This window comes from Carcharhinus amblyrhynchos, chromosome 3 (assembly GCF_965287045.1).
Source record: "Carcharhinus amblyrhynchos chromosome 3, sCarAmb.v2.hapA, whole genome shotgun sequence".
Lineage (NCBI taxonomy): Eukaryota > Metazoa > Chordata > Chondrichthyes > Carcharhiniformes > Carcharhinidae > Carcharhinus > Carcharhinus amblyrhynchos.
In genome coordinates, this window is record NC_137326.1 from 132,799,835 (window position 1) to 132,826,589 (window position 26,755).

The 26,755-nt window shown below is 42.9% G+C and overlaps 1 protein-coding gene across 2 annotated transcripts in view; it reads right to left on the bottom strand.

Annotated features, from left to right (window-relative positions):
• dhx36 (DEAH (Asp-Glu-Ala-His) box polypeptide 36) overlaps positions 1-26,755 on the bottom strand; it is an 84,789-nt gene that overhangs the window by 37,950 nt on the left and 20,084 nt on the right. For both annotated transcript variants that reach the window (XM_080186025.1, XM_080186026.1), the window contains exons 7-14: positions 24,120-24,194; positions 23,786-23,952; positions 21,814-21,895; positions 20,438-20,581; positions 17,127-17,232; positions 11,782-11,869; positions 9,434-9,489; positions 6,375-6,439 (exon numbers count right to left, since the gene is read on the bottom strand). In XM_080186025.1, coding sequence (XP_080042151.1) covers positions 6,375-6,439; positions 9,434-9,489; positions 11,782-11,869; positions 17,127-17,232; positions 20,438-20,581; positions 21,814-21,895; positions 23,786-23,952; positions 24,120-24,194 — 783 coding nt within the window. The remainder of the gene's footprint in view (positions 1-6,374; positions 6,440-9,433; positions 9,490-11,781; positions 11,870-17,126; positions 17,233-20,437; positions 20,582-21,813; positions 21,896-23,785; positions 23,953-24,119; positions 24,195-26,755) is intronic.

The window sequence follows — 26,755 nt, forward strand, 5'->3', positions numbered from 1 at the left end:
GTGAACTATGATTCTCGCTCCACAGATGCTGCCAGACCTGCTGAGTTCATCCAGCATTTTCTGTTTCATTGTTTTCTAACATCACCTGCTGAGCACCCAAAATGAAATGTTAACTCTGTTTTGTCTATTAATTCGTGGATCATGGGCGTCGCTGGCTAGCCAGCCAGCATTTATTGCCCATCTCTAGTTGCCCAAAGGCAATTGAGAGTCAACCACATTGCTGTGGCTCTGGAGTCACATGTAGGACAGATTTCCTTTCCTAAAGGACATGAATGAACCAGATGGGTTTTTCGACAATAGACAATGGTTTCATGGTCATCAGCCGATTGATAATTCTAGATTTTTAAAAATTGAATTCAAATTCCACCATCTGCCGTGGCAAATTGAACTCGGGTCCTCAGAACATTAGCCGAGTTTATGGATTAATAGGCTGGTGCGAATACTTTAGATCATTTAGATGATTAACTTTTACAGATGCACCTTGGAAAGCATTCTTTCTGGTTGTATCACAGTGTGGTATGGCTCCTGCTCTGCCCAAGACTGCAAAGAACTACAAAAGATCATGAATGTAGCCCACTTCTTCACACAAACCAGCCTCCCATCCACTGACTCTGTCTACACTTCCCGGTGCCTCAGCAAAGCAGCCAGCATAATTAAGGACCCCACGTGCCCCAGACATTCTCTCTTCCACCTTCTTCCTTCTGGAAAAAGATACAAGTCTGAAGTCACATACCAACTGACTCAAGAACAGCTTCTTTCCTGCTGCCATCAGACTTTTGAATGGACCTACCTTGCATTAAGTTGATCTTTCTCTACACCCTAGCTGTGACTGTAACACTACATTCTGCACTCTCTCCTTTCCTTCTCTATGAATGGTATGCTTTGTCCGTATAACACTCAAGAAACAATACTTTTCTTTGTATGTTAATACATGTGACAATAATAAATCAGATGAAATCAAGGCTATCTCCTCACTAACAGAGACGCTATTTGACAGCAATGCTGACAGCCCATCTTGATAAGTGCAAATTACTCTATACAAAGGCAAGTGTCGTTCCGGTTGGTAGAAAAAGGGTTAAGTACCAAGGGATGCAAGCTCTTTATGTTTCAACTTTAAGAGTGCAATTTGCAGAGACAGAAAGCTGAACAGCTGAATATCTGATGCTATTTGTGTACAGATCATATGATGCAGTTCCCTCGGTTTTTGAAATGCCACTCAATACTAATGAAAAATATCAAGGGTAGGGGCAGTAGTGCCAGGGTGACTGCTATCCACGGATGAATTGTTTTATTGCACCTGATTTTTAAATCCAGCCGTTTATTTTCGTTTCAATGCTACGAGCAATGATCTGGAATCTGGTGTTTGAAAGGATGGTTAAACAAATTCAGTAGTAACTGTCATGAGGAAATTAGATATGTATCATATCTCTGATTGATGATAATTCTCAGATACAGCTGGATAATACCACAAAAACTAAAAAGACTTGCAGGTCCTATAACAGTATCCTTTTATACTGCAGTTATCATGCATCCAGCCATCAGATAGCACACAAACTCTTTCCATGCATTCAAATCCAGTATGTAAAATCAGGAGAGTTTTTGCATTAAAAGGATTATAAGGTTTCAGAAATAACTGCCCACACACAGGTAAGCAGTGGTATTTCGGAGACCATTATGAGGGTTTGGCAGACAGCAAGAGAGATAATGGACCTGCATTTGAAAAAGAAAAAGAGAGTCTTCCTGGGACATGATAGACTCCACCACAATAGTCTGTCTGAGACAGGTTAATGATGCAGCCTTTCTGCCTAACACTGGATTTAAAAAAAAGTTCTCTTATCTACATTCCAATGCTTTTGAGTAGATACAAGCACAAAGACATTTTTATTTCTTAATATTCTTTCACACGATGTGGGTGTCATTGCTGTGCAAGTACTTATAGTCCATCTTTACTTGCTCTCAAAGTGTTGGTGGAGAGCCTGCATGGTGTGTGCATATGTACACCCACAATGCTGTTAACTCCATTTTGACTTATAGGGGGCGGCAGTAGCATAGTGGTGTTGTCGCTTGACTAGTAATTCAGAGAATCAGGGAATTCTTTGGGGACCCGGGTTCAAATCCCACCACGGCAGATGGCGGAATTTGAATTCAATAAAAATATGGAAATAGAACTCCAATGATGACCATGAAGCCGCAGTCAATTATCGTAAAAACTCAGCTGATTCACAAATGCCCTTTGGCAAAGGAAATTTGCCGTCCTTACCTGGTCTACACATGACTCCAGATCCACAGCAACACGGTTGACTCTAAGCTACCCTCAGGGATACGCAATAAAGGCTGGCCCAGCCAGCAACTCCCACATCCCATGGATGAATATTAATAAAAAAACTATAATGTCTTGCTAGGCCCTTCCAGAGAGCACTTAAGAGTCAACCACATTGTTGTTAGCTTGGTGTCACATGTAGGCCTGATGGGGTAAGGATGGCAGATTTCCTTCTCTAAAGTACACTTGTGAATCAGATGGGTTTTTACAACTTTACACCACCACATCACCCAGTTTCTAGGATATGAGTATTTTTTTTAAAAAAAGGAGACAGACTAAAAGTGAAACTCAAGAATTGATGGATTCAACCAGGCTTTGGTGAAACAACATTTAGTTAAGAATGAGCCATGGCATTCGTTGCAAGATTTGATATTTAAACTGCAGCTGACAAATGATAGCACTGGAAGAGGCAATTTGGCCACTGAACCCATTTCTTCTAATAGACTGCACAATTGAAAGGTGAACCAGTTAAATCATTTCATAGTAAAAGCAAAACTATCTAACACGAACTGGCAAATGAGGTTGAGAGATAGGTCAATAAAGATGCACTCACAGACATTCAAAGATATTTCAGATAATTTCACAATAGATGGATTTCAACGAGAAAGAAAAATTCCAAGAGGAAGATCTGCCATCTGTGGTTAACTAAAAAAGTTAAAAATGGTGTCAAACTTAAAGAAAAGGCGTTATTCGCATGCAAAGATAGGTGGCTAGTCAGAAGACTGTACAGAGTATAGAAAGCCTCAAAGAAAATGACAAAAAATTAATGAGGGGAAAAGTTAAGGGTTTGCGAGAAAGCGAGCGAGTAATATAAAGACAGGTAGTAAGATATTTTAAAAACTTAACAAAATGATTGTTGGCCTTGTAAGAGTGTGTCTGGGGAATTAATAATGGAAAATAACGAGAAGACAGGTGAATTGAACAAGTATTTTACATGGTCTCCACTGCAATGCGTTCAAGCAACTTCCCCCAGAAAGATCTGTAAGGAAGTGGGGGGACACACAGGAAAGTTGCGATCACCAGGGAGGTGATACTGAGTAAACTGTCGGAGCTGTGGGCTGACAAGTCCTCAGGTCCTAATGTGCTTCATACTAGGATCTTAAAAGAAGTCACTAGCAAGATAGTTGACGTGTTGGTTTGAAATTTCCAAAGTTCCCTAGATTCGGCTACAGTTCAGTTCAATTGGAAAATGGCAAATAAACCCTATATTCAAAAAGGGAAGGAGGTGGGAAGCAGAAAACAATAGGTCGGTTAGCCTAACATCTGTCACAGGGAAAATGTTAGAAACTATTGTCAAAGGTGTTATAACAGGGCATTAAGATAAATTCAAGATAATCAGGCAGAATCTGTGGAAGGGAAATCATGTTTACCCAATTTATTGGAGTTCATTGATGGAGTAACATGTGTGGTGGATAAAGGTGAACTGGTGGATGGACTGTACTTAGATTTCCCAAAGGCATTTGATAAGGTGCCACGTCAACAGTTATTGTGGAAAAATTAAAGCTCGGGGGTAACATATTGGCATGGATAGTTTGGCTAGCTAACAGGAAACGAGTGGTCACAAATGGTTCATTTTCTGGTTGACAAGATATTGTGAGTGGTGTATTCCGCCTTGTGCAATTTAAATTTTTTATATTCACGCAAAGGGATGTCACTGGATAAGCAAATATTATTGCTCATCCGTAATTGCCCGTGAGAAGGTCGTGGCAAGCTATTTCCTTGAACCGTTGCGGTCCATGTGATTTGGGTACACTCAGACCCAGGGAGAGAGCTCCAGAATTTTAGCCCTTCAACAGCGAAGAAACGGCAATATATTTTCAAGTCAGAATTTGAAGGGGAATTTCGAGGTGGTGGTGTTCCCAGGTGTCTGCTGCCCTTGTCCTTCTAGATGGCACTGGTCATGGATTTGAAAGGTGTTGTCTAAGGAGTCTGGGTCAGTCCCAGCAGTGCATCTTGTAGGTGTACACACTGCTGCTACTGTGTATTGATGGTGGAGGCAGCGGATGCTTGTGGATGGGGTGTCAATCAAGCGGGCTGCTTTGTACTGGATGGTGTCAAGCTTCTTGAGTGTTGTTGCAACTGCACCTATCCAAACAAGGGGAGAATATTCCAACACACTCCTGACTTGTACCATGTAGATCGTGGTCAGATTTGGGAGACTCAGGAGGTGAGTTACTCACTGTTAAGTGACTTGGATGAAAGGACCAAAGACATGATTGCCAAATTTGCTATTGAGGCAAAGATGAATAGGAAAGTAAGCCATGAAGAGGACATAAGGAGGCTACAAAGGGATACAGATGGATTGTGAGTGGGCATTAAATCTGGCAAATGGAGTATTATGTGGGCAAATGTGAAATTGTCCATTCTGACAGAAAGAATAAAAAATCTTCATCATTTAAACGATGAGAGATTGCAGAGCTCTGAGAGGCAAAGGGACTTCGGTGCCCCAGTGGATGAATCGCAAAAGGTTGGATGCACAAGCAAAGTACCACAAGCAATTAAGAAAGGCAATAGAATGCTATCACTTAGCAGAAGGACAATTTAATTCAAAAACTTTATGCTTCAGTTATGCAGTGAATTGGTGAAGCCACATCTGGAGTACTATGTGCACTATTAGTCTCCAGGGTGTCAATGCACTGGAAACATTTCTAATAAGGTTGACTGGACTAACACCTGGTTGTTTTATGAGAAAAGGTTGAACAGGTTAGGCTTGTATCCATTGGAGTTTAGAAAAGTAAGAGGCAACTTGATTGAAACATGTGAGATTCTGATGTTTCTTGACAAGGTAGATCTGGAAAGGATGTTTCCTCTTGTGGCGGAATCTAGAATTAGGGGTCACTGTTTAAAAAATATGGATGCCCATTTGAGACAGTGATGTGGAGAAATGTATTCACTCAGTGGGTCACGAGTCTTTGGAACTCTCTTCCTCAAAAGGATGTGGAAGCAGAGTCTTTGAATATTTGATGGCAGAGTCGGATAATTCCTTGATTAGCAAGAGGGTGAAAGATTCTCGGGAGTAGGTAGGTAGGTAGGAATGTGAATTGAGGTTATAATCAGATCAATCAAGACCCGATTGAAGGGAGAAGCAGACTTGACGGGCCGAGTGGCCTTTGTCTGCTCCTAATTCATATAAAAGAATAATTTTTAAAATTTTATTATTGTCGCAAATATTGGGATACAGTGAAAAGTATTGTTCCTGGTGAGCTACACAAAATATACTGTTCATAGAGTACATAGGGAGAAGGAAAGGAGAGGGTGCAGAACGTTGTTATAGTCAAAGCTAGGGTGTGGACAAAGATCAACTTAATATAAAGTCCATTCAAAAGTCGAAGGGGAAAGGATAGACAAACAAGTCAAATAAAAGTAAAATACCTCAAATGTTGGAGATCTGAAATAAAAGCAAAGGGCTGGAAATATTGAGCAGATTTGGCAGCATCAGAACCCAAAGAGTCATACTGGACTCAACACGTTAACACTCTTTGTCTGCCCTGATGCTGCCAGATCTGCTGAGCTTTTACTGTACTTTGTTTTTATTATAGCAATTAGCATTAATTGACAATCTAGCACCAGAACAGGCATAATGGCTTAATTCTGTGCTTATAGGTGAACCCAAAGTGAGACCAAATTACCCCCATAGAAACATAAAGCCTGCAGCAAGGAAACTTGTACCTCACGAGTTGTAGATCTCCTCGGGACATTCGTGGTTGTGGAAAGCACTGTCTATCCTTTTATTGATGCATCTTGTACAGAGCTCAATCTTGCTAACATGCAGCATCGTCAAAGGATTCAGTCAATCGCAGCATTGCTTAAAGATTGTGGCATTAGGGCAAGTTTACTGAGAAACAGACTGGGGAGAACTCCAAGAAATTCCAAATGTTCGAAAACTCAAATTTGAAAGCAAAACCAAAAATGTGAATGCACTTCAGAGAGAATTTTCAGGAACTTGTCAGGTAACAGAACACCTCATCACTTCAGCCCGAGCAAATGGAATTTCAAAACAGTCATTTGCAGAACAGATCACACACTGTGCCTGCAACAATGCAAGTTCCATTACCTTGTCTCTGCAATGTTGGTAGCAATTACAATCTTGCGAACTCCCGGAGGTGGCTTCTTGAAAACCTGAGAATATAACCATGCTAAATTATACCCAGTCTCCTGCGTTTCCAACAGTCAAACCATTACCCGCTGACAGCATATAATTTAATCGTAAAGTGAAGTGATCAGAAATAGGATTCACTGCTTCAGATGATTCAATCATTTCTTCTACTAATGCTTGAAGCTAAAGAGATATACATTATTAGTCAGAAAATGATAGCTGTTGATTTTTTTTTCCCTGCCGAAGTTTGAAAAATGCAACACAGGCGAGTTTAGCTGGTCCAATATCTTTGCCTGCTGACCAACAAGTATGCCTTATAGTCACATTAAGATGGCATACAATTTTCCTTCTTATTCAGGTACATTTGCAGATTTATACAGAAATGGTTGCTAACACAAAGAGCTTAAGGCACATGCTTTGCTATCTGCAGATCAGTGAAAGCTGTGCCGATTATAAGACAAGAGGAACCAGATGTATGTCTCAGGGAGACTTGGAGGGCAGACAGGCAACCTGGAGCTTAAAGTAAGTATGATGCTTTTCTCATTGTTTGTGTGGGCTGGAGAAGCTATCCTGGAAATTTGTGTGTGTCATTGTGCACGCAGGCAAAAGTGTTCTTTGATTTCTTGTTGGATGCGAAAGACAAGGCATCTCTTGTGATCATCTTCCCTGCAGGAAGACACGAAGACAGATCGTTCATCATCCAATATTGAAGTAAGCTCTGAGCCAAACCTTGCTATCAGTTACAGATTTCCATGCTTTCAATTAAAGAAGAACAAGCACAATAAATGGCACAAGCTGCTGTGTTCCAATATTGTTGAGGAATCATTTGTACAACGCGCCAAAACTGCTGGCATTTAACGGAGCAAGGAAACAATTTGTTTTTATTCAACCATTAACAGCTGATAACTCGCATTTATGAGCAGGATACAGGGCCATTTGCAGCAATGTCCCTCCAATATGCACTAACCCTGCTCTGAGAGGCCACTTTTCACAGTGTGAAATGTTACTTTACATGTCAGCATCTGCTGTATGGGACATGGATCTCTCTGCACAGCAACAAGTCACAACACTGCACCACCTATTTAATGAGCACCATGTAGAGGAAACAGAAGCGACTGCAAAGGGAATCGCATGTGACCATACGGCAAACAAGCCTTAAGATGCATCAGAAAACAAACTCGGTTTGTTCTCACTGGAGCAATAAAGATTGAGGGGTGATCTGACAGAGGTTTACAAGATTATGAGTGGCATGGACAGAGTGGATAGTCAGTTGTTTTTCCTAGGGTAGAAAAGTCAAGTACTCGGGGACATTGGTTTAAGGTATGTGAAGAAAAGTTTAGATGAGATGTGCGAGGCGAGGTTTTTCTTTTACAGAGGGTGATGGATGTCTGCCTGGGGGGGGTGGTAGGAGCAGATGTGATAGCGGCATTTACGGGGCATCTAGATGGATACATGAATAGGATGGGAATGGAAGGATACGGATTCCTTAAGTGCATACGGTTTTAGTTTCAGCAGGCATTGTGATTGGCACAGGCTTGGAGGGCTGAAGGCCTGTTCCTGTGCTGTACTGTTCTTTGATTACATGGCAAATAAAGCTAGTGAAATGGACTAGAAATGTTTAGCACAGCAAAGGACTATTCAGTCCAAGATACCAGTGCAAACCCTTTCAAGGAGCTATCAAATTAATCCCGTTTTCCCACAGCAGAGAAAAAGTTAAGATAGAAGTGGTCAAACTGCTTAGGACAGAGTCGAGAACAATTGCTTCTAGTAGCAGAAGGGTCAGGAGCCAGAAAATAAACTGAAGTGAAAGCAGAGAATGCTGGAAATCGTCAATATTTTAGGCGACATCCATGGAGGGAGAAACATAACCACAGAATAACCACCACGGCAGGAGACCATTCAGCCCATAGAGCCTGTACCAACTCTCTGAAAAAGCATCTTACCCAGACCCATCCCCACCTATCATCTTTGAAGTGTGGGAGGAATCCCATGCCGACATGGGGAGAACGTGCAGACTCCACACGGACAGTGACCCAAACCGGGAATCGAACCCAGGTCTCTGGAGCAATGAGGCAGCAGTGCTAACCACTGTGCCGCCCTATTGCATTAAGATTCAGGTCTAATGAAAGGTCACAAACATGAGTGCATTGTTACTCTCTCCTCCAGGTGCCGCCTGACCTGTTGAGTATTTCCAGCATTATCTGATTTTGTTTCAGATTTTCAGCATCTACAGTATTCGACATTTCAACAGGTTTAAGCTGGCTGCCAAACCCTTTTATCACAGTGAGTTGTGAAGGTCTGGAATGTGCTGCCAAAAAGGAGCAATGGAGGCACATTCAATTGATTTTAAAAGGAAAGAACAAAAAAAAATTACAGCACAGGCCCTCCAAGCCTTCATCGAGCATGGTGCCTGACTGAACTAAAGCCCCCTACCCTTCCGGGGACCATATCCCTCCATTCCCATCCTATTCATGTATTTGTCAAGATGCCCTTTAAAACTATCATATCTGCTTCCACTGCCTCCCCTGGCAACGAGTTCCAGGCACCCATCACCCACTGTAAAAAAAATTCACCTCGTACATCTCCTTTCAACCTTGCCCCTCGCACCTTAAACCTGTGCCCCCTAGTAATTGACTCTTCTACTCTGGGAAAAGCTTCTGACTATCCACTCTGTCCACGCCCCTCAATCTTGTAGACTTCTATTAGGTTGCCCCTCAACCTGTCATTCCAGAAAATAGCTGCACGTTTGAAGGGGTCTAATTAGACAGTTCTTTCATAAAGCCAGCATTGGATGATGGGCCAGATGACAGGCTGAGGATTTATGTTTGCGCTGGACAACCTTAAACTGAGACCAGAAACAAAATGGTGGCTTTGATCAGGAAATTTGTCTCGGGTGGACAGAGAAAGGTGGTTCATTATTAAGAAAGCAGGCTTTTTAAACCCTTGAAATAATTGTTCATGAGGTGAGGAATAGAGATATTGTAAGGATCAGCACCCTTCACTGTGCTCTACTGTACCTCTGTCTGATTCACCGACGGCATAAGCGAGTGAAGAGGAATAATCACAAATCGATCTGGGGGAATAAAATATTAATGAATTAAAAAGTAATTCTAGCCAACACATTACACTTAGATACCTGACTGAACACACACACAATGATAATACTGTGGCATTATGATCCCTGAATGTGAAAGCCAACTCACCAATATAAAACAGGAGTGTCTACAAGGAATGTCAACACCAGCATGAACTTTCTAGAAGTGTCTCACTACTTGGAACTACTATAGTTACATGGGCCAAACAGGGGCAAGTGGGACTCGCTTAGTAGTAAAAACTGGGAGGCACGGACAAGTTGGCCTGTAAACCTCTAACATTTGGATTAAATGTGCAGAGGAGCAGCAGGAAGCCATTCAGCCCATCAAACCTATTCTGACCTTCAATGATATCACAAAAGATCTGTATTCTAACTCAATCCATACTCCTTGGCTCCATACAGCTCAACACCATATTGTCAAATGTGATTTGTGTGACAAGAGGGCAATACAGTGGTTAGCACTGCTGTCTCAGTGCCAGGGACCCGGATTTGATTCCTGACTTGAGTCACTGCCTGTGTGGAGTCTATACATTCTTCCCGCGTCTGTGTGGGTTTCCTCCGGGTACTCCGGTTTCTTCCCACAGTCCGAAAGATGTGCTGGTTCGGTGCATTGGCCATGCAAAATTCTCCTTCAGTATACCTGAACAGGTACTGGAGTGTGGCGACTAGGGGGTTTTCACAGTAACTTCATTGCAGTGTTAATGTAAGTAACTTATGAAACTGACAATTAAACTGCAAAACTTTAAAAAGGTTCTGTGCACCCAAGAAAATGCATTTCACTGACAGTTTGCTAAATTTAATCATAGATCTTGAATTTCCAGTGACAGTCTAGTCTTTAAATGAATACAACACAAATGGATTGTCTCTACCGAAATAATGGAAGAAAAAGATGTGCGCTTGTTATGATTATGAAACTGACAGAATTAATGGAAATAGAATGAATTCTTGATGGTTACAGTTCACCCAACTCGCTGAAGAAAAGCCTCATTCTGTAAAGGCACGTGTCAGTCAGAAATACTACTGAGATTTCAAACAGCAATCACAAACTGAGTGAAGCAGGATATACTGTGGAAACACGATCATTAGCTTTTACTGTTCTCAGTCTCAACCATCCTTGCCAAAGTTGGGGGTGTGAAAGAGACAGAGAGAGAGACGGGACGGGGGGGAACGGGGGAGAGAGAGAGAGAGACGGGACGGGGGGGACCGAGGGAGAGGCGGGAGTAGGGTGCAAGCGAGGGACAGGACGGGGCGGGGGGAGCAAGAGAGGGATAGGACAGGGGGGCAAAAAGGAGATAGGTCCCCAGCAAATGTGTTTGACCGTCAACTGCTCTCAAACAGAGGGTAGTTAGGGATGGGAAATAAATAAGAACATAAGAATGTAAGAAATAGGGGCAGGAGTAGGCCATCTAGCCCTTCGAGCCTGCTCCACCATTCAATAAGATCACGGCTGATCTGAAGTGGATCAGTTCCACTTTCCCGCTTTCTCCCCATAACCTTTAATTCCCTTATCTATCAGAAATTTATCTACCTGAGACTTAAATATATTCAACGAGGTAGCCTCCACCACTTCAATGGGCAGAGAATTCCAGAGATTCACTACCCTCTGAGAGAAGAAGTTCCTCCTCAACTCCACTCTAAACTGCTCCCCCCCCCCCAACTTATTTCGAGGCTGTGCCCTCTAGTTCTGCTATCCTTTCTAAGCGGAAAGAATCTCTCTACCTCTACTCTATCTAGCCCCTTCATTATCTTGTAAGTCTCTATAAGATCACCCCTCAGCCTTCTAAACTCCAACAAGTACAGGCCCAGTCTATTTAATCTCTCCTCATAAGCTAACCCACCTCATCTCCAGTATCAGCTGATCCACATCCTGTAAAATTGCATGAAAGATGATGCTCTGAGACACACAAATAACAGGAAAGAGGGACCAGCTGGTTCTCTCAACATAGTAAACAACTCTTTAAAACATTAACAACAACAATATTTATGGCTTGAGATCTAACAGAGCCCAGCTCCCTCCTCCCTGGGAAGTTGAGAAATACAGCCTCACACCAAGCTGGAGTTCGAGCGCAGCTGGTGTGAAACCATCTCCATCGAACAGGAACTTGTACAGTTCATCTCTGGATGTCAAGTGGGGACCTGGCACTTGGCCTCAATCCTTTGACCTGTTGCCCTGTATCCAAAATGTCATTTCACTGGCAGAAAGAATTTGGGGTGTAACCACATCCTGGAAATTATCCCCTTGATCAGAAAATGGTACTGCAATATCATTACCTGATTTGAACATGGTTTGTGCAGTCAGAAGGTCATTCAAGGTGCTGATATTGTCCCAACCAGGAAGGAAGACTAAGATGGCACCCTCCTGCAAAGTAAGGGACAATTCAGGTGACTATATTGTTTGTTTAATCACAAATAAAAACTGATGCTAATAAAGGTTGCTTGATCAGCATACTTTATGGTGTGCAATAGTCTTGGAAACGTAGCACGAGTAAAGCAGCGCACTCCACAGAGCAAATAAATCAATAGCTAGAACATCTCACTGATACATATTCACATCATGAAGCACTGGTTCCCAAACAGCAAAAATTGAAACATTAAACATGGGCGGCATGGTTGCACAGTGGTTAGTATTGCTGCCTCGCAGCACCAGGACCCGGGTTCAATTCCCAGCTTGGATCACTATCTGCGAAGTCTGCACATTCTCCCCGTGTTTGCGTGGGTTTCCTCCGGGCGCTCTGGTTTACACCCACAGTCCAATGAAGTGCAAGCGAGGTTGACTGGCCATGCTAAATTGATCCTATGTCGGGGGATTAGCAGGGGAATTGTATGGGGCTGTGGGAATAGGGCCTGGGTGGGATTGTGGTTACTACGCTCGATGGGCCAAATGGCCTCCTTCTGCACAGTAGGGATTCTATGAAATGACAGATCCTTTAAGCCCCAATTTACATTTGTCAGTCATCCAAAATGGCCACAATGCAAACTCACGTCACAGGAAATGGATGCTCAAGACAGTGAAATTTTCGAAGAAATCAACAGAAAAGGAGAAAAGTTAACTGGTGGAAGATAGATCTCAAAAAGAATGCAAAGTCTCCCCCCTCTAACCCCCCCTGTCAATGCATATATCTGCAACCAGGTCATCAGATTTCCCATCCATGGGTCCACAGCTACCAAGTTTGGTTGTTAAAAGGGACAAAACTTGCAGTACAAAGGGCCAAAGATTATTTAACTTGGATCTTACCTCCTCCACTATTCTTCTGCAAGCAAAAATATCAATATGATATCAAAGTCCCATCTGACTGTGTCTATAACCGCTCGGTAAACACCATCAGTATTTGGAGTCTCACTGACTGACTACTTTGGTCTACTTTGGAAGTACACATGGAAGCCCACATATAATCGTGGCTGCAGAGTTCAAGAAGTTCAACATTTTTAACAGGATACTTCAACAGTTTAGCCCCTCTATGGAATGAAATCAAAGCTGCTTTGACACAAGGTTACATTTGTTGCTGTGCAGAAATGCAAAGGTTGGAGGTGAGAAGCGTTACCCATCCATTAAAACAGTTGCAGCAAAGATAATTTCAGGAAGGTGTGATCACACTACTGAACCCTGCACTTCACTTCTCAGCAGCTGACAACTTTCTCACAACTCTTGGGCAAATGGGAGAAAAGGTGAACATCATTAATATCGACCTTGGGTGCCAAAACCTAATTAACTTCATGAGGAAAATTCATTTCCATCAACACTGATATGCCAGTGTTTCATAAGTTGTACAAGTCTTGAAGCACCAAAGATGTGTGGGTCTATTCTTCTAGGTCTCTGAAGTAATCTCATTTTCAATTCATTCTTGGGATATAGGCGTCACTGGCAAGGCTGTCGTTCACTGTCCATCACTAGCTTCCCTTGGACAACTGAATGGCCTTGAGACCACATGAGTGGGAAGTTAATAACCAACCCATCTTGGTCTGAGACCACAGCACAAATCAGCTAAGATATACTTTGTCAGCACAGCATGCGAGAAACAATACTTTTCACTGTATACTAATACATGTGACAATAATAAATCAAATCAAAAGGTTTCAGGTTCTTGCAGACCATTAATGAACTGGTTGGGGTTTATTGACAAAAATTCAAAGAAAATTCAAGGACAGCACGGCGGCACAGTGGTTAGCACTGCTACCTCACAGCGCCAGGGGACCAGGATTTGAATCTGGGCTTGAGTCACTATCTGTGCAGAGTCTGCACGTTCTCCCTGTGTCTCCATGGATTTCTCCCAGGTGCTCCAGTTTTCTCCCACCATCAGAAAGGTTAGCTGGTTGGGTGCATTGTCCACGTTAAATTCTTCCTCAGTGTACCTGAACAGGTGCCGGAGTGTGGGGATTTTCACAGTAACTTCATTGCAGTGTTAATGGAAGCCTACTTGTGACACCAACAAAATAAGAAATAAAAGTTGAACCTAATGTACACCTGTGAGAAGTCGACTGCAAACAGCCGACTAAAAGTGGAGAGGATCTCCAAGGAGATCGTGTATATTGACACAGACATCAAGTGACTTCTTACTGTGCCCACCTCAGTCCAACACTGGCATCTTCACTTAATGTACACCTGGCATTGACTTAAGCAGTGCCTACAACAAAGACACAACCCGCTCAGCTGACCCTGCAAAGTCCTTCTCATAAACATCAGGGGGACTCGTGATCACCATGAACAAAAAGAACAAGGGTAGTCAGTACATTGTCAATTTTACTAATACCTGCTTTGGTATTTCTAGACTCGAGTTTTTTTCTTTGAAAACTGAATTCAACGCTCAACAACTAATGCTAATTGCTAACAACTAATAACAATGCTCGAAAAACAGGTAGCTCAAATCATCAACTATCACACGTTAGAAAAATAACTCCTGAGGACTAGTCCACTAAACAGTGATACAAGTCAGATAGCAACAGCAGGTTATATCCAAGATCAGCAATATCAATTCCGCTACCCTCAGCATAAAAACTATACACTTAAACTAAGTGTAAGTAGTGGCATTCCTGGTTACAATAAGAAGTCTCACAATACCAGGTTAAATCCAACAACTTCATTTGTATCACAAGCTTTTGGAGGGCTGCCCTTTCATCAGGTGACTCATTGGTCAGAACATTGAATACAGGAGTTGGGACGTCTTGTTGAAGTTGTACATGGCATTGGTACGGCCACACTTGGAATACTGTGTACAGTTTTGGTCACCCTATTATAGAAAGGATATTATTGAACTACAAAGAGTGCTGAAGTGATTTACTAGGAAGCTACCAGAGCTTGGTGGTTTGACTTATAAGGAGAGGCTGGATAGACAGGAACTTTTTCCTCTGGAGCGTAGAAGGTTGAGGGGTGATTTTATAGAGGTCTATAAAATGAGGGACATAGATCAGCTAGATAGTCAATATCTTTTCCCAAAGGTAGGAGAGTCTAAAACTAGAGGGCAAAGGTTTAAGGTGTGAGGAGAGAGATACAAAAGTGTCCAGAGGGGCAATGTTTTCACACAGAGGGTGTTGAGTGTCTGGAACAAGCCACCAGAGGTAAGAGTAGAAGCAGGTACAACATCGACTTTTAAAAAGTTACACGGGTAGGATGAGTAAAGAGGGATATGGGCCAATTGAGACCAGCTTAGGGGTTTAAAAAAGGGCAGCATAGACAACTTGGGCCGAAATACCTGTTTCCATGCTATAAACCTCTATGACCTGATGAAGGAGCAGTGCTCCAAAAGCTCATAATTCCAAATAAACCTGTTGGACATTAACCTGGTGTTGAGAGATGTCTTACAGAGCCCATCCCAATGCAACGCCGGCATCTCCACGTCATGGTTCCTGGTTAGGCTCTGCATCAGTAAACAGGATCATCAATCAATTTTCAAAATGGCCATTCACACATTTGGATCATTCAATGGACACTTCCAACAGCTTCTCAGCCTTTTGCATGCTCATTAGCATTCCTTTGTCCAATTCCCGACCCTCTACAGTATAAATCTCTACTGACTCTTTCCTCTCAGCTCTGACGAAGGGTCACCTAGACTCGAAACTTTGGCTCTGCTCTCTCCCCACAGGTGCTGTCAGACCTGCTGAGATTTTCCAGCATTTTATGTTTCAGATTCCAGCATCTGCAGTATTTTGCGTGATCAATTTTCAATTATGGGATAAGGCAGGGAAGTAGAGTTGGGGATTGTCATATCAGATTAGTTATGATCTCATCAAGCGGCGGAGCAGACCCAATGGACCGAATGGCCTACTTCTGCTCCCATGTCTTATGGTCTTTAATCCTTTTTAACGGATGTGAGTTGGGCCTATGAGGATTTTATTTTGCAGTGTGTGAAATCCCTTCATTTGAATAAGTAGTAGACAATGGGGACAGGAAAGCAGCAATTATAAGGCAAAGGATAGATTTTTATACAGAACAAGAATGGAACAGGGAGATAATCTCACACGCGCAATTTCTTATTCGCAGCTGGACGCCACTGTGAAAGCAAAGAATTGGTGCGAACAGTTGGTAATTTAAATTGATAGTCCCCCACCAGGATCAAAGTACACCTTTAATTTTAGATAGCGAGTACGAATAATTGTATCCGGTGAAGCTGAAGGAGTGCATGCACAGGGGAGGAAAAGCACCATATCTTGCTTTACACAGAGCTACGGTTAACATTTTGACACAAACCAGTCAGACACCATTTGGCTGAACAAGTTTTTCTTTTAAACTGACTGGGAAATTCTTTCGCCCAGTAATTGATGATAGACATTTCATGAACCATTAGCAAAGTGCCTGCCTTGCAATGCACTTATCCAAGGTCGCATTACTGAATGAGATAGGCAATTACCTAGTGCAGCACAGGATCACAAACACGAGCCTAACAGGTACTCTGAGAAAAACAAGGATGGAAATGTTACATCCCCTGTGGATGCAGCACTCCTAGCATTTCAATGCCAACCTGCTGAGGTGAGACAATAGCGAACAAAAACCCAGGGTTACGTCAAACAATAGCTCGTGCGTAGACCATTATAAAAAAAGATACATTCTTTAACCAAGATGCTGAAATAAAAGGTAGGAGTTGGAATAATTTGAAAATTCAAAGCTACAGCAGTTGGTAGTGGGGCAAATATCAAAATATACTTTAGTTAGGTGAAAGCTGGAAAAGAGAAATCGCAGAATCCCTACAATACATAAGGAGGCCATTCGGCCCATCAAGTCTGCACTGATAACAATTCTACCCAGGCCCTATCCCCATTACTGCACATATTTACTTCACTAATTCCTCTAACCAAGCATCCCAGGACACTAAGGGGCAATTTAACATGGCCAATGCACCTAATCCACACATCTTAGGACTTAGGCGAGGAAATCGGAGCACCTGGAGGAAACCCACGCAGACACGGGAAGAATGTACAAGCTCCATACAGACAGTGACCTGAGGCCGGAATTGAATCTGGGTCCCTGGCGCTGTGAGGCAGCACTGCTAACCACTGTGCCACCCAAAATGGTCAATGGTTGACCTGATACCACAGTATTGACTGATCTACATCCAACTATGTATTTTCAACATATTAAAAGTTCAAAACGCATTCCATAAATTTGTTAGTTGACCAAAACTTACCTCCCCATTGAAAACAATGTGCCTTATGAGAGCTACGATCAGATGAAGGTCTATTTTATCATCATCGTGCAGAATTTCCAAGGCTTCAATCGTACTGTCGGAATACCTTCGAGAGAAGAGGAATATTAATGAAATCAAACAAGGTCTTCAGTGCTCAAGGCTCTTGTGTCAAGCTTATTTCAGCGAGTGCGCTTCGGAATTCCAATTATGCCAAAGGTTTATATTTCTCAAAAACGTGACCAGTAACTTCAATATTCTCTCATCACGCACTGATTAACAGATTACAGCATAAACTGGAGCACCAAATGTCTTCCAGCGGGTTTAGTGAACCAACTGAGCAACATTGAAAGGAAGGAACATACAGAGATTACAGTCAAGTTAATTTTTACTGTTGTCACAGCATTCCAGCAAATCTGAACAGTGGATGAATCTTCATTGTATGCCCATTAGAACTGTGAAAAACATACAGAATGAGGCCATTCACTTTATACTGGCTTCTTCATTCGAATAATCCAAAATAAGTAGTCTGCCTGCTCTCTCTTGGTGAGTGAGTTACAAGGAGAAACTGAGTAGGCTGGGACTATACTCATTGGAATTCAGAAGAATGAGAGGAGGTCTTACAGAAACGAATAAGATTATGAAGAGACTAAATAAGAAAGAAGCAGGAAGTTTATTCCCATTGGCGGGAGAAACTAGAACTAGGGGGCACGGACTCAAATTAAGGGGAGCAGATTTAGGACCCAGTTGAGTAGGAACTTCTTTACACAAACAGTTGGAAGTTGTGGAATTCCCTGCCCAGTGAAGCAGTTGAGGCTACCTCATTGAATGTTTCTAAGGGAAGGTTAGATAAATTTTTGAACTGTAGAGAAATTAAGGGTTATGGTGAGCGGGCAGGTAGGTGGAGCTGAGTCCATGAAAAAAATCAGCCATGGTCTTATTGAATGACGGAGCAAGCTCGAGGGGCCGGATGGCTGACTCCTGCTCCTAGTTCTTATGTTCTAATGTTCTTATGGATCCTGGTGAAGCAGTTAGGTCTTGACTGTGGGACAGTGCACACCTATAATAAAGTATTCCCAGCGTTCAAGTTAAGAAGCCTAATTTATGGCTCTTCTGCACATTTCCTTCCTGGCAGGCAGGGAAGAAATGGCCAATTGAGGAAACCATGGCTCACAAAGGAGGTTGAATGTCTTGTTAAGAGGAAAAAGGAGGCATATGTAAGGACGAAAAAACAAGATTCAGTTGGGTCGCTTGAGGGTTACAAGGCAGCTAGGAATAAGTTAAAGGGCTTAGGAGAGCTAAGAGGGGGCATGAGAAGTCCTTGGCGGGTAGGATAACGGAAAACCCCAAGGCGTTTTTTTTTTAACTATGTGAGAAATAAAAGAATGACCAGGGTGAGGTTAGGGCCAGTCAAGGATAGCTATGGGAACTTGTGCATGGAGTCAGAAGAGATAGGTGAGCATTGAGTGAATACTTTTCTTCAGTGTTCACTACGGAGAGGGACCATGTTTTTGAGGATGAGTGCGTGATACATGCTGATAGGATGGAGGAGGTAAATTTTCTGAAGGACGACGTATTTGCAATTTTGAAAAACCTGAGGGTTGATATGTCCTCTGGGCCAGATGGGATATCTCCTAGGAAACTTTGGGAGGCAAGGAATGAGATTGTGGAGCCTTTAGCTTTGGTCTTTGGGTCCTCGCTGTCCACGGGGATTGTGCCAGAGGATTGGAGAGCGGCAAATATTGTTCCTGTCTTCAAGAAAAGAAATTGGATTGGCTCTGGTAATTATAGGCCAGTTAGTCTTACTTCAGCGGTCAGGGAGATAGAATTTATGACCATTTGGAAAGACGCAGTTTAATCCAGGATAGTCAGCATGGTTTCGTGAGGGTAACTCCTTCCTCTCAAATTTGATTGCATTCTTTGAGGAGGTAACTAAGTGTGTATACGAAGGTAGAGCAGTCGATGTCGTATACATAGATTTTAGTAAGGCGTTTGATAAGGTTCCCTATGGTAGGCTCATGAAGAAGGAGGTGTGGGATAGAAGGAAATTTGGCGGATTGGATAAGTAACTGGTTGTCTCATAGAAGAGAGAGGGTGGTGGTGGAGGAAAAATTTTCAGACTGGAGGCCAGTTACCAGCAGTGTACCACAGGGATCACTGCTGGGTTCTCTGCTATTTGTGATTTTTATCAATGACTTGGAAGAGGGGGCTGAAGGAAGGGTTAGTAAATTTGCTGATGACACCAAGATTGATGGAGTAGTGGATGAGGTGGAGGGCTCTTGTAGGCTGCAAAGAGACGTTGATAAGATGCAGAACTGGGCTGAAAAGTGGCAGATAGAGTTAAACCCTGATAAGTGCGAGGTGATTCATTTTGGTAGGACAAACTTGAATGCGGGTCAACAGCAGGGTTCTAAGGAATGTGGAGGAACAGAGAGATCTTGGGGTTCATGTCCACAGATCTCTGAAGGTTGCCACTCAAGTGGATAGAGCCGTGAAGAAGGCTTATAGTGTGTTAGCATTTATTAACAGGGGGTTTGAGTTTAAGAGCCGTGGGGTTATGTTTCAACTATACTGGATGTTGGTGAGACCACATTTGGAATAGTGTGTTCAGTTCTGATCACCTCACTATCAGAAGGATGTGGAAGCATTGGAGAGAGAGCAGAGGAGATTTACCAGGATGCTGCCTGGTTTGGAGGGTAGGTCTTATGAGGAATATTTCATAAGTTACAGAAAATGCTTAATTATTCATATATTAATAGAACTATCAATTTCAAAAGGTAAAAACAAAATAAATATTTATGCTTTCTTTCGACGCAGAGGGAGCGCAGTGGTTAATACTGCTGCCTTAGGCACCAGGGACCCGTGTTCAATTCCCGGCTTGGGTCACTGTCTGTGCAGAGTCTGCACATTCTCCCTGTGTCTGCGTGGGTTTCCCCCAGGCACTCCAGGTTCCCCCCACAGTCTAAAAACCTGTTGGTTAGGTGCACTGACGTAAACAGGAGATTCTAATATACACTAGCCTGTCATTTTGGCAGCTGGCATGCGAACGGAGTTTCATTCCTTGCTGGAAACTTCAATACCCCCCACCCCAGGCAGCTACCCAACTCCCATAATCAGGAGATAGCCTCCACGTGGAGTAAAACATCATCAGATTAGTTTTAAATCAGTCCCTCCCGGTCAACAGAATCCCCAGGAAAACATCCAAGGGCAGCATCTCATTTTAGTTGTAGCACTTTGATTCTTAACGGGAGCCGGGATGGAACTTTGGTATGAAACATAAATAATGTGACCAATGTCTCACTGTTATTGCGTACCTCCCTTGCAGCTCTCTCACATACTCTGGCCACTGCTGTTGGTATTCTTCCTCCACTCGCTCTTTCTCTGGTCGGAACATGCAGCCTTGCATGAACCGTCTCTTGGAGGACGGTCTCCGATTATCTTGGTTTTGTGGACAATACCTGGTATGAAATGCAAATAAGGGTCAAAGATCGAAAGATACTTTCCACGGCCTGGGTAAAGAAGGCGCATTCATAACATGGCCAAACAACCCGTATGAGTATCCATCTGCAATTCCTTCAAACTTACACCAACAACTGGCAGCAAGAATGGGACAGACTCTCGGTCAACCGCATAATGATGTGGAGATGCTGGCGTTGGACTGGGGTAAACACAGTAAGTAGTCTCACAACACCAGGTTTAAGCCCAACAAGTTTATTTGACAGTAAACCCACTAGCTTTTGGGGTTTGCCCCTTCGTCAGGTGAGTGGAGAATTCTGGTGTGCCAATGTAAATAGCTGAGGACCCAACACTAATCACTGATTCACTACTTGACAACTTGGGCAGCACTTTAAGGGGCATCTGGACAAATACGTGACTAGGATGGGAATAGAGTGATATGGTCCCCAGAAGGGTAGGGGTTTTAGTTCAGATCGCAGCATGATCGGTGCAGGCTTGGAAGGCCAAAGGGCCAATTCTTTGCTGTAATTTTCTTTGTTCATTGTAGCTAGCACTGCTGCCTCACAGCGTCAGAGACCCAGGTTTGATTCTAGCCTTGAGTGACTATGTGGAGTTTGCACATTCTCCCCATGTCTGTGTGGGTTTCCTCCGGATGCTCCATTTCCTCCCAAAGTCTAAAGATGTGCAGGTTAAGTGGATTGACCATGCTAAATTACCCCATAACATCTAAAAATGTGTAAGTTAGGGGATTAGCATGGCAAATGTGTGGAGTTATGGGAACAGGGCAGAGGGGAGGGCCTGGGTGGAATGCTCTGTCGGAGAGTCAGTGCAGTTGATGGGCCAAATGAAATATTCTAGTTATGGTCACTTTCTGTTTCTTATCCATTAACCAATCTTCTATCTGTATGAATATATTACCTCCAACTCCATGAGACTTTATCGTCCCTACTAACCCTTCCTGTGGTATCTTATGCCCTTTGGAAATCCAGGTATGCTACAGCTGCTGGTTCCTTTATCTATCCTACTCATTATATCCTCAAAAACCCTTCAGAAATTTGTCAAACAGGAAATCTCTTTAGTAAAACCATTTTGACTTGTTCGAATCATACAATGCCTTTCTAAATGCATTGTTAAGGCTTCTTTATTATCTACACTTGGCAGGAGGAACAGAACACATTGTTTGTAATAACAACTAAAGAGAAAACCCATTCAAACCATGAACAAATTGACTTACTGGAGCAACTCAACCACATCTTCCAAAATGTATTCTTTCACCGGATAGGTAAATCCTGGAATATGCAACATGGGGCAGCTGCCTGTAGGAAAATGGAGGAAGGCATAACTTTTCTGAACAGTGAGTAAAAATATATCCAGTAATTATTTGTCACAGAAGCTGTCTGGATCCAACATTATTGACAAGTGTAAAACTGGAGTATACCACGCCAATCCAAAGCTCCACATCATCACCACAGTCATGGAGCTGGGTATGATTTCAGCCCAGACACTAGTGTAATCTCAGTCAAATCAATTAAATTGTGTTAAGGACTGTGGAATTTTAAAAGCAAGTAGGCTGCAGTCATAACTACTTCAAAGAGAATCACACAGTCACTTGAGCCCATCGAGTCTGCATCAACTTTTCGACAGAGCATCTTGCTCAGGTCCTCACCCCTGCCCTACTCCCGTAACACCCTGCATTTTTCACGGCTAATCCATCTAACCCACACATCTTGCAATACTAAGGGACAATTTAGTACAGCCATTCCACCTAACCTTAACACCTTTGGGAAGAAACCGGAGCATCCAGGGGAAACCATGCAGACAAGGGGAGAACATGCAAACTCCATACAGGCAAACATATAAGGCAGGCATCAAACCTAGATCCCTGGAGCTATGAGGCAGCAGCGCTACCCACCACGCCACCCAGTACTCCAGTTCACATTGGAGTATTCACGATCTTTCACACCACTTCAAATATCTGCTGACTTGAAACAGTCTCTGCCCACAAAACTGGTCACACCCCTAAGTTGGAATGGCAAGATTCTAGCAATTGCACACTGTTCTGCAATGTTAACACACTGATCAGTGTTAGTACATTGGTAGTTTTCACACAGGTTTATTAGTCTTCTGACTGACTTGTTCAAAAAACAAGAGACTCCAGCATTATTTTCACAATCACTTGTTGGGTGAGGGATTTAAAGCTGCTTTGAAGTGTTATTTTGTAGGTCAGATTCTATAAGCTGTTCCTGAAGTTCACCTCTCTTATTCCAATGGCACAACAAAAGACAACGGTCGCTGCATTTACACAGCAGTGAAACCCATACTAAGGGTGCTTTCGTCTGACCCTAGAGGTCCAGTAATCTGCAAGATCGGCAACCAGGACGTCTCCGTTAATGAGATCAAAATTATGCCAGAAAGAGCCCAATCTTTCCTACCAGTGGCCTTAGCAGTTCCAGGGAATCAGAGTCACAAGCGATTCTTGCACAATAAAAAGAGACCACTAAATGTTTTGCTGTTTGGATTCCTTCATTCCAATTCCAGGAAAAAAAACTGGGAGGGGGAGCCTATTGCTCACGAGTTTAAGTTGGACATCAGGCACAGACTGATGAACCCTTGGAAAGCACTTGCTGCTGCTGTTGTGAAAAACAAACAGCCAGAGATCTGAGGATGTGCTCATTCCTACTACACCTTTGCTGCTTTTGCTTTTCATTCATTTGAAAATCTTTGGCTAAGCCAGAATGTATTACCCATGCTTAATTACTCTGAGCAGATGGCAATGGATGGGGAGTGGGGAGAAACACAACTGAGTGGCTAGGCCATTTCATAGGGCAGCTAAGAGTTAACCATGTTTATTCCTGTGGGGATTTTATCTACGACACCAAAGTAAAGATGGATTGTGAAATGCTCTGTTTGGTGAAGGTTTATTGAGGTTGACTGATTATGCCCTAAAGACTGACATCCTAGTTACAAGGTAAAACGTTGGTACAAAAGCTAAACACTTGGCAACAAACGAGAGGAACAATGAGGAGATATAGACAAAAAATAAATTTTCACTGCTCTGGGGAGACAGAAGTGAGATTCATTGGGCAGCTACTGAAGAGTTGGCACAGATCTCCTACACTGCAGGACTCTATGACATTTAGGAACTTTGAGAAACCAACAGACCAAACTCACTGAAGTTTCCATTTGAATTTCTCTCTTCTACTCACCAAAGTATTCTGAAAACTTGTCAGCATTTAGAGTCGCACTCATCAGTATCACTTTTAGGTCTGACCTGAAGGGTAGAACGTCCTTCACAATGGTCATCAGGACATCCGATTGCAAACTCCTCTCGTGAACCTCATCCAAAACAAGGTGACTGACGGTAGACAAGAGGCTGTGGAAACAGACATTTTCAAATGTCGTCAAGGCTGCAGCAATTGCATTACTTTGGCAAATAGATTGGAATTTGAAAAGGTGATTTCTGGAATTGGGAAATGCACAATTTTGTATCTGTCTTGTATAAAACTGACAATGTTATGTATATGTTAATTGTATACTTACGAGTCTGACTGAAGCCACTGGAGAATGATTCCTGTGGTGCAGTATAAAATGGAACCTTGTTTTCGTGGCAAGCGACTGTGAAGCAAGACAGAAGTGTTTCAAAAAAATAAACAGGATAACAAAATATTTTCCCTCGGACAGCTCACTCTGGGTCAAATTCTTCAGAAGAGGGCATGTAACAGCAATAAACATTTCTATGCCGCATTTCACTCTCTTCAAATACCAAGCCCTAAGAGAACATTGCGATCACAAACTTTTGTTTGTGGTTTGCCACTGCCTTCTGCAGGCTCTGCCTAATAAAAGGAGTTTACTTAGTAGTCACAAGTTGGCTTACATTAACACTGCAGTGAACTTACCGAGAAAAATCCCCTGGTCGTCACACCATGGGCGGACGGTGGCACAGCAGTTAGCACTGCTGCTTCATAGCACAGGGACCCGAGTCCGATTCCTGGGTTGGGTCATTGCCTGAGCCTGCACGTTCTCCCCATGTTGGCGTGAGTTTCCTTCAGGTGCTCCAGTTTCCACCCACTGTCTGAAAGATGTGCTGGTTAGGTGCCTTGACCCAAACAGGGGCCAGAGAATGGCAGCTCATGGAATTACACAGTAACTTCATTACAATGTTAAAGCAAGCCCAACTTGTGACTAATAAATAAACTTAAAAAAAAACTCTCTGGTGCCTGCTCAGGTACACTGAGGAAGAAGTTAGCATGGCCAATGTACCTAACCAGCACGTCTTTGATGTCTCCCCCCTTCCCCCCCCCCCACAAATTCTTACTGTTATTTAATAGTCATAAGTATGGCTTACATTAACACTGCAATGAAGTTACTGTGAAATTCCCCTAGTCACCAAAGTCTGTCTGACTCCTGTTCGGGTCACTACACCTAACCAGCACATCTTTCTGACTGTGGGCGGAAATCAGAGTGTCTGGAGGAAACTCACACGGACACGGGGAGAACTTGCAAATTCCACACAGACAGTGACCCAAGCCAGGAATCGAACCCAGATTCTCTGGCATTGTGAAGCAGCAGTGCTAACCACTGTGCCACCATGCTGCCCCACCTACCATCGGCATATTGGAAGGATTTGCAGTTTGATAATCAACCTGTTTGGCCATATTACAAACACACCTTCCGTGGACATCGAGTCACAATGAGACACTTCTAAAATTTCTGAAAAAGGCTCAAGAAACTTCAGAAATGGAAGTATGCCTGGAACATTAACATTTTACATCTTTAACACCGCAAAACATCCCAAGGCAATTGATAGGATGCAACCAGACAAAAATTGACAACTCCATAAAGGAGACTTTAAAACAAGCTAGGTCACTGAGGTCGATTTTAAGGAGCTTTAAGGGAGGAGATGCTCAGACATAGGGGCTTAGGGAGGAAATTCCATAGCGTGGAGCCTAGAATCATGAAGGAATGGAGGGCAATGAGGAAGACGGCAGACAGAAGGCCAGAGTTGGAGAAAAGCAGAGTTCTCAGAGAAATGCCGAGCTGGAGACAGAGAGGGGTGACAGAGTCAAAAAACGTAAAATGCAGAACAGGATTCTTCAAAGTACGTTCGGAACTTGAGCTCAAGCTTGCAGATCAGTTGCTGAGGAGCAGCATGTCAAGATTTTTGGGAGACGCGAGGTGTGATGGTGCAGACGTCGAGAGGAAAGCTTTTGATGGCAATGTGCTGACGTGTTCAAATAGGTTGGCGAGGAACAATGCAAGTAATTGGATGACAAAATTGGAGTCAGAAAAGATGATGTGGTCCAATTGTGTATAGTGCTGTGAAAAGGAAAGAGTATGGGGGATATTGGCTTCAGGGTTTTAGCTACATTACAACACCCATGTTATCAAAGGTTAAACTCAAAAAGGTGGAACACAGAATCTTCTTAAAATATAGTAAATGAATCATGTTTCCAGAAATCAGGCACCCCTGTCTGAAACATTAAATATAAAATTCACTGACTTATGTAGTTATTCCAAAGATTTTTACTGCAGCCAGAACTCAGTAGTTAGTAGCACTCTCACGTCTATGTCAAAAGCTTGTGGATTGAAGACCCATTCCCAATAATTGACAATAAAATCTGGGCTGATGCTAAATGAGCACTGCACTGTCACAGATGCCGCCTTTCAGATACGTTAAATCCAGACCCTTCCTTCCCCCCTCAAATGCATATTAAAAAAAATCCCATGGCACTATTTCAAACAACCAGGGGGGAGTCATGGCTAATATTTATCCTTCAACTAACATCACTACAAACAAATTATCTAGTCATTAGCAGATTGCTGCTTGTGGTACAACGTAGCGTGTAAACTGGCTGCAGTACTTGCTAGAATTCACATAGCATCGACAATATAGTACAACAAGCCAAGTCAATCATACCAGGTTAACATTATTGGCCAACCAGCAGTGTACGGTTTTCATTGCATACACAGGCATATATGCCCACAGCACAGCTAGCGAACCTCAGACCAACAAATCGGTTGTTATTTTGGAGAGCCCAGAGAAAGCAACGAGCAGTGTTGGAAATGGGCAGCACAGTGGTTATTGCCTCAGCACCAGGGACCCGGGTTCAATTCCAGCCATAGATCACTGTCTGTGTGGAGTTTGCACTTCCCCCCCGTGTCTGCGTGGGTTTCCT